This window comes from Antechinus flavipes, chromosome 5 (assembly GCF_016432865.1).
Source record: "Antechinus flavipes isolate AdamAnt ecotype Samford, QLD, Australia chromosome 5, AdamAnt_v2, whole genome shotgun sequence".
Lineage (NCBI taxonomy): Eukaryota > Metazoa > Chordata > Mammalia > Dasyuromorphia > Dasyuridae > Antechinus > Antechinus flavipes.
The window spans coordinates 58,993,732-59,014,625 of record NC_067402.1 but is presented as its reverse complement, the minus strand read 5'-3'; the positions used below and the strand labels follow the sequence as shown (position 1 = coordinate 59,014,625).

The following is a 20,894-nucleotide window of genomic DNA, read 5'->3' as shown; positions in this document are numbered from 1 at the left end:
GAATGCAAAGAGCTGCAGAGTGAGTAAAAGTAGAGGAAGTGGACACAGTATCTCCGCTTTTTCTAGTAGTTTGACTGTGAAAGAAAGGAGAGGATGTACCTCCTGAGAAAATGATAAAGTCTGGTGAAAGTTTTTTTTTTTTTTTTTTTTAATTTCCAAGGCTAGTTTCTAAATAGGAGGAAGGCAGTGAGAGATCTGGTGATGGTTAAAAGTGGTTGCCCAGTTGGTAAAACATGGTGAATTTTTAGGATATGGTCTGTAAAGAAGTTCATTTTAGGGTTATTTAGGACAATTCAACAAACCTTTCTGAAAGTCAACTAATTTGAAAGGGACAGTATTAGGAGCTGGGAATAACAAGGACCAAAACTGACATGGTCTGTACCCTACCGAACTTAGGTCCCATTTTAGTGGATGAAACGACCGTTCACAAATATATTTTATTAGGAAGTTAAGAAGCAGTACGGCCTGATGGACCAGTCACTGAGAACTGGGCATATTTGAAAAGGTTGTGTCTGACGCTGTGCTTTGAAGGAAGTTAAAAATTCTACAAGGATTGGAGAGGAAGGAGTATAATCTAAACATGGGGTATCATTTGTTCAAAGGCAAAAGAGGGAGATGGAATAATGTACTTGGCATAGGAACCACGCAGAGGTACAAGCTGATTAGAACGTGGGAGAAGGGAAAGGGGGAATGAAGTGAAACAGACAGCGCCTGTCTTTGGACTCCTGCTGTGGACTTGCAACGACCCCGGACTTGTTCACCCTGGCATCTTGTGAAGGAGACAGTGAGGCTTCTCTAAAAGGGCAATGAACTTGGGGGTAGCAAAGAGCTGGGCCCGACTCCTGCCTCGGAGTTTTCCGGCATATGATACAGAGATGGATGCTCATACCTGTGCCCCGGTCCTAGGAGATGGTGTGAGATAATTATGTAAAGCCCTATAATAAAAGTGCGGCTGCCAGGATTCCCCCTCGCTTTTTCTCGCCTCTAGCGCAGGCAGGCCCTTCCAGTGCCTTTTGATCCCCGGTCTCCCCCGTGGGGTGGGGGTTTCCTTCTTCTTTGGTCCCCCTCCCCCCCTGCCTCACACCCCTGCCTGGGGCCGCGCTTGCGCTCGCGCCCGCTCCTCTCCCCGCCCCGCCCTTGGGGCGCGCCCCCAGCCACAAACGCCTCGGATTCCCCCCCCCTGCTCCCCGCGGCCCCCCCAGCACCCCCCCAGTGGCGGCCCCGCTTCCCGCCCGCCTTGTGCGTCATGACGCCAGCGCCCAACGCGGAAGCCGCTCTCGGCGCGCCTGGTCCAGCCGCGGGCTGTGAGTGAGGAGCGGGCGGGCGGACGGTGGACGCGGCAGACGCGGCGGCGGCGGCTCTTCGGCGGCTGCGGGGCCCCAGTCCGCTCGGGCTCCCGGCGCGGCAGCGGTAGCGGACGCAGGCGGCGGCCGTGGAGAGCGGCAGTGGCGGCGGGGCGCGGGGCCGGCATGCGGCCGCGACTCCCGGCCGGCGGCGTGTGAGCGAGGGCGGCTCCCCGGCCTCGGCGGCGCGGAGCGGCGCTGGAGGGGACCGAGGCGGCGGCGGCGGCCATGGCGACCCCCGGTAACCTGGTGTCCTCGGTCATCGCGAGCAAGACCAAGACGAAGAAGAAGCACTTCGTCGCGCAGAAAGTGAAGCTGTTCCGAGCCAGCGACCCGCTGCTCAGCGTCCTCATGTGGGGGGTGAACCACTCGGTAAGGCTCCGGCCGCGGGGGCGGCCCCCCTCTCCCAGTCTTCTCTCCGTCCTCCCTCCGCGGCTGCAGGGGGACACTGCCCTCCCCTTCCCTCCCCCCGCCCGGCCCGCGCATCCCGGCCCCTGACGCGGCTGCAGATAACGGGGCTGGCTGGGCTGCGCCCGCTGCTCCGGGCACACACCCTCCCCTCGGAGGAAATGGGCTGGGGGCTTCTTGGCACGGGGGAAGTTAGCGGGCGGCGCTTGGCCACCCCTTTCCCCATCAATGGGTGCGCCCTCACCCCGCAACCTGAGCTCCGGGGGCGGGAGCGTGCGCCCACCCTGCGGGCACTCATCCCCAGACAGATGGAGAGCCGGCCAGCCTGGGCGCAGTGTAAGCCGTTCCGAGAGAGGTCGGAGATACCTGTCATTGCGCTGGGTGCGCTCTGGGGTTTCCTTGCGGGAAGGAAACCCTGAAGTCAGGAGCACAGGGCAGCCGCTCGAAAGACTGGGCGCATTTCTTCAGTTAAGGGCAGCACTGTTTAACATAATGCGGTTTTAGGGGGGTGCAAGGGAGAGAGTCATAGAAAAAGACAACATAGATATGGCAACTGTTTTAAACCCTCCCCATCGTCTACTCCCTTTCCAAATTACTTTATCCCTCTGTTAACCTAAGGTATGCTTAGCCAGGCGTTCTCTCTCCCTCCCCCTTTTTCCTCCTTTTTCTCTCTCTTCTCTCATTTCCTCCTCTTTTGCTCCCCTTTCTTGTCCCTCCTTTTTCTTCTCTCCTTTCCTCTTAGCCTCAATCCTTCCTCCAATAGCTGGACCTAAGTCACGAGTTACAGAAGATCAGCACTTAGGGGTAAGAGTTTTGAGGTAAATGCACCGGGCATACTAGCATCCTGCTTGTTAAATTGTTATCCTTTTAGCACAATGCTTTAATGTCTCACTTAAAGGGGTAGCCGAGAGAGTTGAAGATGCACTGCTGTGGGCTATGCGGACTGCGGTTTGAGGGTCTGAAAGAAGCCTCTTGGTGATCTTAGAGTGTGAAACTCCTGCAGTTTTAATCTACTTAGAGTGGATCGGGAAACATGATAGTAGCTGTTGACAGAGCCAGGCAAGTTTAAATGTCTGAATTTTGTTCCTCATCTAACTGCAGTTAAATAATCATTTGAGGTGGAAAGTGAAAGAAAGCTCTTAGAGTTTGAATTTGAGTTGGTTTTATACGCATTGCCTTGAGTCTAATTGAAGGAAGAAGTAACATTAGATTAGATTTTTTAAGGATCCCAAATTACTGAGTTTATAACTTGCCTTTTTAAGTCGATGTTAGGGAAAGTTGATTTTATATGTACAGATATAGGTCCTGAAAAAAAAATATATATATATAGATAATGAATTGATTTTGTGGAATTTATTGTTAAGGAGGTCATAGTGGAGTGACTTCTTTTTAAAAGCTGAGGTTTCAAAATACAGGACTAAATCCATTTTAGCCTGACAACTTCTTTTGGTGTTACAAGTGCAAGATGTCATAGCTTAGAACTGAGAATATACCATTACACAAAAACTCTTAGGTTTCTTCTTTTCTCTTTGATGAATTTAATTTTCAGGGTGATATGTTTTTAGTGACTGGTCCTTTAATGCTTATTAGTATTATGCTGGTGACTGTGAAGTTTCTACTCATGAGTTTCTATAGGCTTCATTTGACTATATTGTGATTTTGGTTGTTACAGAGGTTCTGTTTTTATGGTTGAGACTGAGGCTGTGAATTGGCTTGCAACAGTAAAATAGTAGTAACTTTTCTTTGTACTTTTAAGCAATGTCTTACATCTCTGAGAGGGGCCTTCAATTGGAAAGCAAGTGTCTTAGAGAAACATTGTAACAATATATGCCAAATGTCTTGTAACTATTTATATTATTACTTTATATTAGTGTGACTGCTACATTTATTTTGTAGTAAGAAAAATCGGCTTGAAAAAGTTTGAAAAGCTTTGCATTTTTTGACAAGACAATTTAGCTTAAGGCATTTGATTTGGGGATCGGATTATGTATGGCATAATTGATGTATAGAAAAACTAATTTTAGTTATATATTGAGAATTCATCAGCTATTTGTATCTACTATATAAAATAAAAGATTACTATAAATACTAACATTTCTTTATGTGTAATATCTTTATTTTGAAAACTTGGAATTGACTTAGGAAGAGTCTTTGTGTTTATTTGGTCTCAGTTTCCTTTTTAACAATGTCAATCAATTTTGTTTAATTGGGTTTCAAAAAACAAGATAAAAATAGATGAACTTGCATTTGAATTAGAGCAACTCAACTGCCAATTTTATGTGAGGGGACAAAGGCATGTATGATATTTTGTATTAAAAGTAACTAGTTTTTATAAAGTTGGATATATATAAATATATAACATGAGAACTAAGTGGCAAAATGTCAACAGAATATATAAAAGAGTAACAATAACATTGTCAGTACATGAGGAACAGTGACTAAAAGAAAATCAGGAGAAGACAAATGAGTCTATAAGTAGTCCCTTCTCCACTTTTCTGACATAATTGATATTGATAGAAAATGTATTCAATTGAATGGTTTTAATCTGACCCTGTGTTTTAGTCTCCCTAATCATGTTAATTTGGACTGCTAAAGGAAAATGTGTGTTTCTTTTTCTGCTGTCATTAGCCATCAAGTTATAGTAAAAACTTCAATATACCTGAGTCTTTATGCTCTCTTTACTAATTAGTTTTGCAATCTTGCAAATGCCTGGGAAAGTCCATTGTATCTAAATGTCTTTATAAATAAGAGGATTGGACTAGATTATTGATAAAGCCCTTTTCAATTCTAAAATTTTTTATATAATTTGATAGCCTTAGGTATAAAAAATTATACAAGAAGCCATGGAATACAGATCCTAATCTGTCCTGCTATTTTGAAATGTTGCATGGTTACACGCAACTGCAGTATCTTTAAGATAATTTGTAAATCATTGAACAAAAAATTTAAGGAAATGAAAGAAAAACTTGATAGGTTAGGTAGATAACATCAGAGCAGGGCAGTGATCTTGTCGTTGATTTATTCAATCAATTTGAACTGTAAAAGTTAGAATAGAAATTTATTTAAACTTCAGTTAGTAGTGAGAATAAACATGGCATTATATTCACTTAGTGTGAAACTGCTTTCTAATTTAAAGTATCCATCAAAGTAAAGACCAATACCAACTTTCATTTCAAGTATTTTAAGCAGAGAATATAATTAAAAACTTAAAGGAAAAGATAATTTGTGGTATTTGTCTCCTTTAAATTAACTTAAAATGATCTGGAAATTGAACTTTTGAAAATGTATTTTAATACCACGTGAAATGTGTTTAAGACAGGAATTGTCTTAAAAAACAGATTTTAAAATATATTTGTATGCAAGGTAATCTGAAGTACTTAGTAAATGGAATTTTAATGAGATTCTTGGTAATTAAACCAGGGGAAGAAATCCGTTAGATGGTAGATATTTTAAAATGTTGACATACAACTTTGAACAAATATAAACAGTGACAACATTTAGAAATAATTAAATATACAGGGAATTTTTATTTATTAACATTTGCTTATTTTTTATTGACTAACTTTTCTGCTAGATCTATTACCTTGCATTAGGCACAGTAAAAGTCTGAGCAGAATGTGAAGATTTTATAGCATTTTGGTAACCATTCACTGTTGTTTATGAGAAAGAAACTATGAGAGATAAAAGGAAATACACCAAAAAACATGGTTGTTATAATAAAACATTTGGGCTGACTTAATAAAATCTTAACTGGGATTTGACAAAACAAAATCCTCACATAGAACATTTCTGTACTCCATTTCCCCCTGCTTTGGAAAAAGTGAGACAGTACAAGAAAAGTTTTCATAATGAACTTAGTTTAAAAAAAAATAAAACAAGAAAAAAAAGAGTATATCCTGATGTCTTTATTTACATAGATTTTTCTTGTCTACATTAAGAATACAGAGAAGATGAAAATTGGTGATTTGAAATATTCTTTAATAGTAATGACTATTTTGCAAAAGCACTTTATAAATGTTACTCATTTTGTCTTCACAACAACACTGGGAAGTAAGTGTTGTTATTTTGAGAGGGAGAATAGATGAGAAAACTGAGCATGGCAGAGCTTCAGTGACTTGCCCAAAGTCATACAACTGGCATCTGAGGCTGGATTTGAACTCAACTTTTCCTTTCTCCCAGCGGGACAGTGCTGCATCCACTACAACCCCTCCCTGCTATATCCAGAGATCTTATAGAGGGTATTCATGTGCTTAGATCAAGAATAATGTACTAAGCATTTTCAGTGAGTGTCAGACCTTCAGTTATTTATGAAAATTCAGCAAATCAGAATATCCTAACCTAGATTTTTCATTTGATTGATGGTTTATAGCATATTGTCACTTTCCTAGCCACTCGGAATGTAAACAAAAAAGAAAAGTGATCTCTGTCAAAACTGTCCTTAGTTACTTCTCATAGCAGACATCAGAAGACCTGGCTTCCCCTCTTAGCTCTGCTATTTGGTTACCTATGTGATGGGCCTTGGGCAAATGAGTTTATTCTTTTTTCTGGCCTCTAGTTCCTTAAACTTTAGCGTGAGAGGGCTGAGCTACATGACTTACAAGTTCCTTTTCAGCTTATGAAGTGATCATTAGGAAAAAATCACCAAATGTCATAAGGTTTTGGGAATCCTTAGTAAATTTAGGAGAAGACTTGGGGAAAGACTAATGTAGGAGATGTGATAGAACATTAACAGTAAGTTCTTATAATGCTTATTAATATGAGAGTAAATGATTTTTCCCTAGGGTATGTAGCATACTTAGAGAAATAGATATTAGAGGCTGAAATGAGATGACAACAATTTAACCCAATGTACTGGAAAGAGCATTGGATTTGGAGTAAGATTACTTGATATGGGTCCTTTCTCTGCCAATTAGCTATATGATCTTAGGTAAGTTTAACCCCCCCCCCCCCACACACACACACACATACACACATACACACTTCCTTACTTTGATCATGATTCTAAAATGGGAAAGGATGTCAGAGACATCTTATTTAATCCTCTTGTTCTACAATTGAAGAGACTAAGAAATTCATAAATAGAAATCAAGTGACTTGCCCAAAATCTTAAAGGCACCAAGTATCAGAGGCAGGTTTTGATTCCAGAAACTCTCAACCAGTTGCCTCTTTCTGAGGATAACAATGTTTGGAAAAAGGAAAACCACTGGTAAACTTGTGGTATTATGTAAATACTAATTTGATAGAATTTAATATTATTGGAAAATAAAAGCAATTGATCAGAATTAAAGTAGGGTAATATGAAAAGTGGAACTTGTGCTGAGAAGTAGTATGGTTAGTAGAAAGAGCCCTGGAAGACTCTAGAATTAAAAGACCTGAGTTTAAATCCCTCCTCTGGTACTTCCTATCTAGTATGTAAATCACCAAATCTCAATGGGTGTCAGTTTTATTATCTATAGAATGAAGAGATTGGATATTTTTAGAGATTCTTCAGTTCTACATTTATGATTTTATAATTTTATGAAGTTTGGCACTTATTTGGGCCTCTGTTTTCTCATCTGTAAAATATGAAGTTTAGATTAGATTCATTCTAAGGTGCCTTCCAATCCTAAAAATCCCTTCATTAATTCATTTAACAGATACTTATTAAACATCCACTGTGTGCCAGGAAATATATTGGGTACTGTGAATAAAGACAAAAAATGAAATTTTTTATCCTAAAAGGACCTCTGGGAAGGGATTTGGAAACTAATTCAATGCCCCTTCCTAACCAGGATCATTAATCCATTGATTTTTGCACTGGCTTAATCTCGACTAAAAAGAGAGATAATTTCTGTTGTGAACAATTTTGAAGAAGTAGCTGGCTGGAAGAAGACTAATAAGTCCTTACAAAACATTTGAACTTTTTTTTTTGGGGGGGGGGGCGGGATTTCTTCAGCACATATGTGTATATCAAAATGACTTCTAACCATTGAGACTGTCTTAAAAATCAAACAAACCCAAATCTTAAAAGCCAAGAGATTGAATTTGGTTGCAAATCAGGACGCCATTAGGCTGTATATTTGACATGATTCTCCAACTCACACAGAAAGGAGAAGTGCTACAACAAAAAAAGAAAAGTGATCTGGGTGCTTCTCTGCTTAATAGATGAGGGAGAACTAGAAAAAAACTCTAGAGTGGGGAAAGGAAGAGGGACCCTTGAGTTGCTGCTCTGTCCACTAGGGGAAAAAAGTATGTAGAAATTGAGCTACTACTAATTTATATAGCTGGAAAAGGAAGAAAGAATGGAAGGTGGTATGAGACATTTTCACTATGAACTTCCAGTTATTTACCATATGGAACTGAAAGCCTATGGACTTTCCCCCATTGGGCTAGGGAAATCAACTGAAGTATAATTGATTTTATTTTTTCTAGTCTTTGTAACCTGTTTTTCCTACTGTGAGTTTAAGTTGAACTTTCTGCATTTCAGACTAAATGTAAGATTTGAGGTTCATTGGTGGATGCTCCCTACCCCCTTCCCTCCAAAGGAGAGAGGTCAGTTTTTAAAACAGGAAAGGCCTGCTGTTTTAACAGCTTGCTCAGTCTATAGTTACATGGCTCATAGCTTCCTGTCTTTTTGACACATAGTAAGCACTTAGATGCTTTATCTTTTCTAAGACCTATTGTCCTTTTAGAGGTGATTGGTGTTTGTGAATTGTTACCTACCTCTCTTCCCCCAATCCAGAAATCTAAAAGGTATAAGAAATATCTCTTGATACTTTGCTTATTGGGATCATCTTAAGAGATTTTAAAGACAGAGCTTTAAAATACCCTTATATTTAGGGGGAAAGGATGAGGAAGAGAGCCCAAATAGAAACATAAAGGAAGATGTAGTAGTGTGGTAGTAGTCAGGATGGGTATAGCACCGGTTACATAAGGGAGTTTTAACAAAATGAGATAGGTAACTGACTGTGCTACAGAGTGTTAGGAAAGGTAAAGACTGCTGGGAGAAAGCCAGATTTTGTGAAGAGGTAATTCACTGGTGATCTCTGAGAGCATTCTCTGGTGATAGGGGTGAAAAGAGTTAAGGAATCCTTGAGTGATGAGGAAGCGAATAAGTATGCTGTGTGAAGGAAATGAACAGATAGGTGACTTGAAAAAGTTTAGTGGTAAAAGAAAGAGACAGAAAAACAATAAGTCACACTTTAGCAGGATTAACAGGAAAGGGTTTTTGTTTGTTTAGTTAGTTGCTTGGTTTTAGGTTGGGATGATCTTATAGAGTTGCTACAGTCGTTTCTAATGCATCATCTACAGCAATATGCAAGCTTTGCTCCTAGACTAATACAGTATTCGTCTTGCTTATTCTGTACCTCTATTCTGTGTTCCTGCACAATCAACTTTATAATTTGTGTAGAAAATTGTCAAATGCTGTCCGCTTCAATCAGGTTAACTCAGTGATGTCAGCTACATTTGTGAACTATTTTACCTCTATCTCCAAACTTAAAGTTCCATTGTGCATTTGACCACATATATGTGTCTGGCTCAAGTGGACAAAAGTACTTTATAAAAAGTAGGAGTTAAAGCTGAGAAAACAAGCATAATATTTGGGAGAAATCTCTATCCTTATAATTCCAGTTCTCATTTTTATAATCCTTAGGGATGATGACAACAGGAGAGCTTCCAGTCTTAAGATAAGAGTTCTGTTCTCAGTATTGTTAGAAGCATTATACTAAAACTGAAGTTCTTTCCCCATAAAATATAAATAATAACAACTATCTTTTTCCTAATGTTTTTCTTCTCTCCTTTTTAAGAACTGTGTTTAAGAAGAAAAATATTGCTTGGACCTACTGTTTTTTCCTTTCACCTGGAGAAGAAACATTCTCTGTTTTTAATATACATACACACGAAGAAATTACAGAACTGTATGATTCATTATTGAGAAATGCTGTGGGGAACTTAAAAACAGCATTTTATTATCCACAAGTAGGTGTTTTAAACTCATTAAAACTAGCAAACGTTTCATTCACCTATGGGCTTACGCAGTCTATTTAACATACCTATAAATTATAAAACATGGGAAGTTAATTTATTTTTAGAGTATTCAGCATACAAAAAAATGAAATTATTAAAATTGTTACTTTTTACAGAGTTTAAATTAGTCAAACCACTACTGCAGCTGGCATTCTTAAGTAGTATAAATTAATTAAATATCTAGAACTCTTCTTGTCTCTTTCTTCCCTCATTTTGCTTTTTTTCTTTTTAACTCATCTTTTACACCTTTACAAGTATGTGGCTTCCACTAATTCATTAGTTTCAGATACCATCAGTATCATATGTTGATTCACTATTTCTTCATCATTCATAGTTCTCACTGATCTACTTAGATTGTTAATTTAGAACAGCAAAAAGATTCCATCATTGTTATCAGTTCATAGTTTTAAAATGACTTAGAAAGTTCTTAATTTATGCTTTCAAATATGTACAGCTTAACTACTTATTTCAATAAATTTAGATAACATATGGTACCCACTATAGCTGTACATTTTAAAATAATTCACAATATGGTTTTGCTCCATTGTAGAACTGTATGGGATCATTTGGAGGTGGTATGTGTATGTGTGTATTTATGTTCTTTCAGAGGATCTTGGTTCATATTCCACTTCTGTGTGACTTAATTTGGGATTCATTTCCTTACTTATAAAATGAGGGAATTGGTTTAGATGTCTGAGTTCCCTTCTAACTCTAGCTCTATGTTTCTAATTTTCCTAAAATATGTCACTTTATAGTTAACAATTTTATTTTTGTTGGCTTTTGTTTTTATTGTAAATCTGAATTTCAGTCATATAAGGAACTCCCATTTGAAAATTTCCTTCTATTGATTTATAACTCATCATCTCTGAGAAATGACTTGTCCATGATCATATTGCTTTCACATTTGTCAGAGGTGAGATTCGAAACTGGATTTTCCTGATTCAGGATAGGTTCTATCCCTTGTCATGTTACTGCATGGTGCTTATGTTGGCTCTTTTAGAAATAAGTTTAGGCAGTGTGTTTTGCACAAAGCACATGGTATGTTCGAAGAGTAACAGCAAAATAATGTTCAAGAGGATCATCCTAGAGTAAGTAGAGATTTCTGATTTTTGGTAGGTTATCTCTCACAGCTTAATTTGTATAATTCTGTAAGTTAGAGTTCAGAGATGAAGTGTTGAATGTAGGGAACATCAAGGAGGCCAGTGTCACTTGGTTCCAGCATATATTTGAGGCAGAGAGATGAGCAGAGGAAAGTATGAGAATCTGGAAAGAGAGGGAGAAGCTAGATTATAAAGGGGTTTAAATGCTATACAGAAGATTTTATTTTGAATCCTAGACAAAATAGGGAGCCACTGGAGATGATTGAATGGAGGAAGTTCGAATGTAGTGACATAATCAGATTTCCTTTACAGTAAGATCAGTTTGACACGAGTTTGGAGGATAGATTGGATGAAGGAGACCAACCATAACTTTTGCTGAAATCTAGGCATGAAGTATTGATTTCCTGAACCATAGTGGTAGCAGTGTCAAAAGAGAAAAGAGCTGCTGTATGAGAGATATTGTGATGGTAGAATCAACAGGAGAAGAACTATTTGCTGGACAAATAGATCTGAAGAATATTTCCATAGAGATGATCATTGAAACCATGGGAGTACATGAAATCACCCAACAAAATAATATAGAGGAAAAAAAGAAGAGGGCCCAGAACAGAGCTTTGGATGGGGAGAGAGAAAATACACTCACAGCTATTGGATGTGACCTAAATTAGCAAAGAAGATTGAGAAGGGACGGCTAACACACAAGCAGAGAACTAAGTCTGGAAAGAGTAGTGTAACAACCTAGGGAGAAGAGAGTATAAAGGGAGAAAAGGTGATGGGCCTTCAAGAAAGCTGCAGAGAGGAAAGAAGGATGAGATTTGTGAAAAGGCTATACATTTGGCAATTGAGAGCTCTAGGAATTTGGGAGAGAGCAGTTTCAGTTGAATGATGAGATCTGAAGTCAGACTATAAATAATTGAGAGAATAAGAGAAAGGAAGTAGAAGCATCAATTGTAGGCAGTGTGCATAAGTAAATTAGCCCCACAGGGGAGGGGAAATATGGGATGATAGCCAGTAGGGACAAAAGACAATTAGCATGGATAAACAGATTAAGTAAGGGTTTTTTAGATCGGGGAGGCTTGAGCATGTTTTGTAGATAGTGTGGATGTAGCCAATAGACAGAGAAACTGAAGAGAAAGAACAGAATTGGAATGGTAGTTTGTTGGTGAAGATAGGATGGAATGGGACCACTTGTGCAAGTAAAACTATGCTCCTCGTCAAGGAGAAGGACCATCCTCCTCATTATCTGAGACAAAGTAAAGATTTCTGGAAGATGAGTTGAGAAGAGGAAGTACTTAGTGAATGACCTCTTTTTTTTCAGTGTAATATAAGGTGTTCTTAGCTGACATGGTTTGGGCTTGCAAGACAGAGGGAGAAGTGGAATGACAACAGAATGTGAATGGATAAGGGAATATCAATGTTTCTTTATTTGAATATGTTGTTATTTTGGATAATTTTAACTAGTAGAAAATTTTTTTTTCATTTATATCAAGCCTAAATCTTTCATCTATTTCTCTTAGTTTTGCCTTCTGGTCCTGTTCAGAACAATTTTAGTTTGAAGAATGTAATTTATAGGTCAGAGAACACTTCCACTGGATTAATAAAATAGTAGTTTTTATTTGTTTTTTGCATCTTATTTGTTCCATAATAAAACTATTATTATTCTCTGAGATGTCAAGTTCTATACTTTTTTGAAAGCATTCACATTATTAAATATTCAGTAATAATGTATTGTCCTTATTTGTCATGTATCTTCATAAAAAAAGAGCATTCAGATATTATAGTAGTTAAGAATTTGCCTTCTACTATCCTTTCTTATCTAAATCCCAGTGATGTTGTGCTATAATGAGAAGTATATATGTGCTATCCTAGAGGAACAAGATGATTTTAATTAACCCATATGGGGTTCATTCAACCATTTTTGGTGCCATACTATAACCACTGCAACATCATACGATATTATACATTTTCATTTGTCTTTGTCTTATGAAGCAGTTAAGATAAATTAATAAGAGTTTAAATATTAAGTAATAAGAGACTGTCAATGGAAATGTCAAAAACTGATGAAAATCTAATTGACAGGTCTTATTTTTTGGAGTAGGGAAGAAGACTGAAGAGTGGGAAGTCACTGAGCTTCTGAACTTCAGGGTTATCAGGAAATGGTTAGATCACTTGCAGAAATAAGGAAGTGGAGGAAGAGGCGCTGGTTTTAGTGGGAAGATCATTTTAGGTTTGCATCTTTTATTTTGAAGAGGCTGATATGTGCAGTTGGAAATGGCTATTGAGACCTGGAACTGACGGGTCAGAGTATGGGAGATCAGAATTGGAGTTAAAGAGTTGGGCATTTGCTATATACACTGGTGATTGTAAAGGGTAGAGGTGTTATGAACATCCTTCTTATATTCTCTGGAAAGGAGAAGAACATCTCTTTCATAGTCTGTGCCATCACTTTTGAATATTCTTCACTAGATTGTTTGGAATTGTATTTGAATGCCAGCCCTACCTTTGCTTGTTTGAGCATAGGCAGATAATCTCTCCAGGTATCAAAGTATCTCATCTGTAGTATCAGTGGGTTACATTAAATGACTTCTAGGGTCCCTTCTAACTGTAAAACTGTAATCCCAATTCTGAAACAAAGGTTTTGTACCCAATTTTCTGATGAAAGCATATTGTTACATATCATATTAAATGATACAATATGAAATCTGATATGAAAGTCTGATAGGAGGGATTTATGTACATCTTTGAAACATTTACTTTGTTCATTGTTTGTGGTTACCTCGTTTTAAGTCATAGCATTTTGTAGTAGCAGCTTGAATAGCCTTCTGTGATATAATCTTCATACTTGTCAAACAAACAGTTGTGCTGTAGCAAAAATTGCTTCAAAAATGACTAGGTCTGCAGGAATGGTCTTAGAATCAAATGTGTAAAAAAGACATTTTAAGTAGAACTTTATTTTGGTGTGGGATTCAGAGCTACATTGAGGTATTTTCTTGTACATATAAAGAGACACTTTAAAAAAGTACCTCTGCAGGGTTTTTCTTCCTTTAAAATTTTGTAGAGTTAGACATATTTTTGGAAATGTGTTTGTTCCTGCCATCCTTTTATTACTTTTAAATGAAAATATTTATGTCTGCTCCTTATAAAGCACCGTGTTTTATAAATTGAAGGGGATATAAAGATAGACAAGACACAGTCACTACAGTCAAGAAATTTATAATCTAGCAAATAAGATGACAACTATTCAGATGGCTAGAGTATAATGTAGTAGTACACACTAATGTAGATGTGAGATATATTTACAGCATTCTATGAATGTTCAGAGAGAAAAGTACAGGAGTGTGAGTAGGAAATTTGGAGCATGGAAAACATTGGCAGTTGTTGACCTTGGTGTTTGACAGGGTGATATCTTGATTTTTGACTGATTTGGATTAAAGTAAGCTGGAGTTACACAAAGTCATCAGCCTCTCTCTGGCTTCTAGAATCATCAGAATCCAGTGTCAAGACAAAAGTCAACATGACTGACTATGACCTGGCGTGCAGTGGATGAGCGGGGCATCTTCAATTTCTGACTAAACTCTAAGCACTTCCTCATGGCCCCCATGTTGGGGGAGATTTTCACATGCTTGGGTTCATACCTTTACCCAAAATATTGGTAAAGATGTTCTTGACAGGGCAACAGAAAGAGAAGAGGAAAGATGTTATGAACTGTACCTTTTTAAAATTTGGCCTAGAAATGACATATAACATGAAATATAATGATAAATGTTTTTAAGTATTTCATATGTAAAATATCTGTGCAGCTTTTTTTCTTCTGAGAGGTCAAACTTTTGCTAGTTCATGAGAACATGTTCTTTATTTAGAATAATTTTTCCTTTCAGCAGGAATAACTGAATGACTTTTAGGTATCCTTATAATATAATTAAAACTCTTCATTTTTATAATCATTTAAAACTATTAACCCATGTAATATGTTATAAAAACTTACAAGTTCTCATTCATTAATTAGTGTAACACTGACTTCTTAGCATTTTGGAAAGACCCTAAGAAAAAACAAAAAGAGCCATAATCCTCTATGAAGAATCTTTGAAGAGAATTTGCTGGTAGTTCAGAGCTATTCAGCTATATTTTTCTTCCCTTTTATATGGAAGGATTTTACTGTGATAGAAGTAATTACAGTTGCCAGTTTTTACGAGGTTCAAATTAGTGGTTATTTAAAATGAAAAAGAATTTAAAAGTTAGTTACTTCTTTACCCACTGAATAACTCATAGTGGAAGTGCAAGGTATGGAGTTCTCTCCTTCATTGTGACATTGGATCCAGGAAATTTGGACTGTCTAAAATGTCTCTACTTTATAAGTATAGATATATGATTCAAATTATCCCTTTTAGTCCCCATTTTTATCTTGGATACTTTTGTCAAAAGGCCAAATCCAATAGTTACATCCATTTTTTTGTTTGTTTGTTTTGTGGGCCTTTTCCTTAATATCTAAACCTCTCTTAGCTAATGAACACTTTTCATTTCAAAAGCTAAGGAACTTTTTCAGTGCCTCCCTTCTCTCTATCTCATGAAGGGTGGATCTGGAACTCTAGCCATTTATTCCTCTTGTACTTTATTGTCCGTATTTTGGTCATGTAATTATCTCTTCTGAGGACATAATAGTTCCCCTTTCTCCAGTTGGCCATATCCAAGACCTAGAGATTTCTACCATTGACTCACACCAAGCAATCGCTCTTGCTACTTCTTAGTTGCTACCTTCTTTTTAACAGAAAAACTCTGCCACTGCCATCTCTATTGCTACCATCTCAGGGGATTATGTCAAGATGATTGGGAAGTATTTCCTGGGGAGCTATGCTAATACACAGGTTTCATCACTGGGGATCAAAGATTGCTCTCTGGTCTTTGTGCTGTCTCTCTATATATCGGACTTGTGGTTTTTGTTTTGGGTTTTTTTTTTTTTTAAAGAAGTAGTAGTAGTAGTAGTAGTCATAGCAGCTTTTTTTTTGTTTGTTTGATTAAAAATTGTAAGCCAAAATTCTAAAAACAAAAATTTAGACAGAATACCTTTAGTCATAGATTGAAATAATAGTTTTGTCTTTGTATCCCCCAAATCTACCCAGATTTCTTTTATATGATATATTTTGAATTGAATTGCATGTCAGGTAGCTACATCTTATTCTCCCAAACTAGTCTTTTTTTCTTGACTTAATTGTGCAAAAAGGAACCTTTTCTTGAGTTCTCGTATAACAAATTATATCCAGAATTAAAAACCTTACATATAGTCTAGTCCAGTGTTTTTCAAAAATGTGGCCTGGAGACTACTGGTAGTTGCTAAAACTCTTTTAGGGGATCAGGTCATTCAGTCCTTTATTCATGTCCCATTCTTCATGACCCCATTTGGAGTTATCTTGGCAAAGATGCTGGAGATGTAGTTCATTTGACAGATAAGAAAACAGAAGCAAATTGAACTAAGTGACTTGCCTGGGGTCACATAACTGGTAAATTTTTGATACCAGATTTCAATTCAGGAAGATGAGTCTTTCTGACTCCAGGCTCATCATTCTCTCCCCTGTACTACCTAGCTGCTAAATTATTTATAGAACCCATGTAAACAAAAGCTCTTTGGGGGTGGGGTGGGATCTTAAGAGTATAAAGGGGTCTGGAGACCAAAAAATTTGACAACCACTGGTCTAGTTAATCCAACCCACAGCTAAACTGGAATTCTTTCATGTAGATATTCTTAATTCTCTTAGAACCAGAGGTTTTATATTTTGTCTTCCTTAATCATTTTCTTTTCTAATGAAATTCTTCACTACTATTATTACTATACTCAGACTTTTGCTGCCATGCAGGTAATCTTGAAATTAGCTTTAACTTTTCTCTCTTCCTATGATTGTAACAATCTATTCATGCTAAATTTTGTCAGTTATCCATTTATAACTTTGACCTTTTTTTCTTCCTTTGCATTTTCATACATACTTCTCTAGTCTGAGTGTTAAATACCTTGAAAAATGCTTCTGTAGTGATTACCTGATAGCCCATCTCACACTTCTCCTTCCTCCTAATCTGCTTCAAACAATCTCTTAAAATCAGCTGCTTCAGTTATGATTGTGGGTATGCTACTCAATCCACCTTGGTAAAAATCCTTCACTAGTTTCCACTTACGTCTTAAATTCAAATGCTGCAGGATATGCCACAAAAGGCCCTATCAAAGCACCTTTAACTCTCAACAGATCCTCCACAGAGTGGGGACTATGGCATGACAAACTGGGCTTTTCTCTAAGGCATTAAAATTTAAGGGACAGTGATAGCACTTGTGTTTCTTTGGCTTGGTACTGGTATAGCCCAAATAGTTCTGAAGGAAGTAGAAGCTAGTTTCTCTAGCATTGTTTTATTCCTGGAGTTATCTCCTGAACACTTGGATTAGCTCTGAGGCGTTGTCTTCCTTCTTCTTATCCATTGTGTTTGTCTTCAGCATTACTGGTTATGCATCTGTTTCTTATTATGATCCATTTCATTATTTCTGCTCTAGACTAGCAAACTGAATGATTTGCCTCAAGAAGTGTTATGTCAGCAAGTAAAAGTTAGCTTAGAGCCTATTTGGATAGAAGGGAAGGAGGGAACAGCCCTGTTAGAGGACAAATGCCTTTTTTTCTTTAAAAAAAATCATGTTTATTTTTAAAATTCATTTTGAATTGCCAATTCTCTCTCCTTCCAGCTCTCTTCTCTATCTTACTGAGAACAGTGTGATAACCATTATCATTGAAAAATGAAATCATACAAAACATGTTTTCATATTAGCAATGTTTCAAAAAAATCCCAAGAAAAATAAAGAAATAAATAAAAAATAAAGTGAAAAAAGTATACTTTAATCTGCTCTCAGAGTTCATCTCAATTTTCTCTTTAGAAGTAGATGCCATTTTTAATCATGAGTCTTTTGGAATTGTTTTCTTTCATCGTATTTATTGGAGTAATTAAGTCTTTCACAGTTGATCATGGTAATAATATTGCTGTTCCTATGTACATTGTTCTCCTGGTTCTGCTTGCTTCACTTTGTTTCAGTTCTTATAGGTCTTCACACTTTTTTATCTGAAACTATCACGATATTTCTTATAGCACAGTATTCCATTATATTCATTTACCACAACTTGTTTAACTATACCCCAGTGGACAGATACCCACTCGATTTATACTTCTTCGCCATCAGAAAAAGAGTTGCTATATTTTTGTACATATAAATCCTTTTGGTGAATGCCTTATAAACTCCTTCATTAAGGCCAGTAATGAAAAGTAGTCTAGTATTTGGCCAATTAAAAAGCTTCATTCTAGAGTTTTATAATCCCAATCTTTAGATTACCTTTTCTGTTTGGTTTTTATTTTTTTATCCTAAACTTAAACAACAAAAAAGAGCATTTCTAAATACACAGAACAACACTAAAAGAGTATGCTTTTTGAAACCATGAATCTCCATTTTACTGCACTTATTTTTAAAAAGTATGTAATAAATTCTATTCTTTACTTTCAAAACTATCCTTCTTACCAATGCTTCCTTCTTGTCTTCTGTGTATTTCAAAAAGTGTTTCATTGGTCTTTTTCTTTTAAATTATTTGATCATAAAAGAAATGCAAATTAAGACAACTCTGAGATACCACTACACACCTGTGGCTAAGATGACAGGAAAAGATAATGACAAATATTGGAGGGGATGTGGGAAAACTGGGACACTGATGCATTGTTGGTGGAGTTGTGAATGGATCCAGCCATTCTGGAGAGCAGTTTGGAACTATGCTCAAAAAGTTATCAAACAGTGCATCCCTTTTGATCCAGCAGTATTACTACTGGGTTTATATCCCAAAGAGATACTGAAGAAGGGAAGAGGACCTGTATGTGCCAAAATGTTTGTGGCAGCCCTTTTTGTAGTGGCTAGAAATTGAAAATTGAATGGCTGCCCATTGGTTGGAGAATGGCTGAATAAATTGTGGTATATGAATGTTATAGAATATTATTGTTCTATAAGAAATGACCAGCAGGATGAGCACAGAGAGGCTTGGAGAGACTTACATGAACTGATGCTAAGTGAAATAAGCAGAACCAGGAGATTATTATATACTTCAACAACAATACCGTATGATGATCAATTCTGATGGACATGGCCCTCTTCAACAATGAGAGGATCCAAATCAGTTCCAGTTGATCAGTGATGAACAGAACCAGCTACACCCAGAGAAAGAACACTGGAATATGAATATGGATCAAAACATAGCATTTCCTTTCTTTCTGTTATTATCTGCTTGCATTTTTGTTTTTTCTTCTCGGGTTATTTTTTTACCTTCTTTCTAAATCTGATTTTTTTTTGTGCAGCAAAATAACTATAAATATGTATACATATATTGTATTTAACATATACTTTAACATATATAGCATGTATGGAACTACCTGCCATCCAGGGAAAGAGAGGAAAAGTTGAAAGAGAAGTTCTGCAAGGGTCAATGTTGAAAAATTACCCATGCATATGTTTTGTATATAAAAAGCTATAATAAAAATAAATATAGATTTAAAAAATAAATTGATTAACCTGAAAAAAAATTATTTGATCATTATTGCTACTTTCCTTCTAATCAAAAGAAGCCCCATGCTTACAAACAAGTCCTATTATGAATAGTTGTAGTTAGTTTGAAATGTAGTATGATGTATTTTACTATACTAATAATCTTGTTTTTGGTGGCAGAGTTTCTATGCTATTCCATAAATGCCTAAATAACTCAACATGAATTTGTTTATAATACCATAGGTTATCTCATTTTAAACTCAGACTGGCCTAGAAGGACAGGTGGTACTCAGGAATTTGTTGAAGGTCTCACAATTGATAAATTGTGAACTGTGGCTAAAACTAGATTTTCTGATTACTAGTCCAAGGACTTTCCCTGCGATTGCTATATTCAGTGCTGTAATTATATAAAGTAATTGTTAAGTTTAGTACTAGTAGCATTAAGTGTATTATAAACGTGTTTCTATGGGAAAATATATTTAGACTTCCCTCTTGGGTTCATAGTGACAGAATGTTGGGACTAGAAAAAGCTTTAAAAACCATTATCTAATTTATACCAGTGACAGAGAGGCCAGTATTTTACCACTATTGAAAAAGTAGGGACTAGAAACTAGGTCACTTGACCATTTTCACATCACTATGATCTTTCTTTTGTAATCATTCATTTAATCATCAAGATTTTTGTAAGTCCTTCTATATGTCACGTATTGTGCTAAAGGCTAAAGGATGTGAAAACAAAACAAAACAAAAAAACAAGGTTCCTGCCCCCAAGGGACTGACATTCCCTACCAGGGAGATTACATGCAAACCTGTGAATCTATATATACGTGTGTGTATGTGAGTATGTATATATATATATGCATATTAATGAGAAATAGGCAGTGGGGGCTTGCCTAGGAAGGGCCTTGGATAGGTCTTTTTATAGAAAGTGGGATTTCAACTGAGTCTGGAAGGAATAAAAGTCATAGATAGATGAGGAAAGAGTTCCAAGCTTGGGATAGCCAGCCACTGGGAAAAGGCACAGAGTGGGACAGTGGAGTATACTGTATGAGTGATAGGAAAAAGACTGGGGCAGAGTATATAGAAGGGAATAAAATGTAAGAAAACTGGAAAGAGAGGAAGGTATCAGATTGTGAATGACTTTAATAGAGAATTTTATATTTGATGCTGGAGGTAGAGTGTTAAATGATCAGATTTGTGCTAAATGGAGGCTGGATTGGAGCTGGGAGAGAATTGTGAATGGAGAGAAGGGGACATGCTTGGGCTATGTTGTGAAGGTAGAAATGACAAGACTTAGAAACAGATCCAGAGTACAAGTTGAAGATGTTAGTAAGTTCTGAACCTGGGTGACAGGAAAGATGATGGTGGCCTTAGGAATAATAGAAAAGTTGGGAAAAGGAAAAGGTTTTGTGAGGAGGAGGGGTTGGGGGAGATAATGAGTTCTGTTCTGGACACACCGAGTTTGGGTTATCTGTGGGATATGCAGGAAGC

The 20,894-nt window shown here is 37.1% G+C and overlaps 1 protein-coding gene across 1 annotated transcript in view; it reads left to right on the top strand.

The window, feature by feature from the left end:
- Positions 1-1,501: 1,501 nt before the first annotated feature.
- Positions 1,502-20,894, top strand: part of PIP4K2A (phosphatidylinositol-5-phosphate 4-kinase type 2 alpha) — a 208,070-nt gene continuing 188,677 nt past the window's right edge. The window contains exon 1 of the mRNA XM_051961622.1: positions 1,502-1,715. Within this exon, the coding sequence (XP_051817582.1) occupies positions 1,572-1,715 (144 nt within the window). The 5' untranslated portion in view covers positions 1,502-1,571. The remainder of the gene's footprint in view (positions 1,716-20,894) is intronic.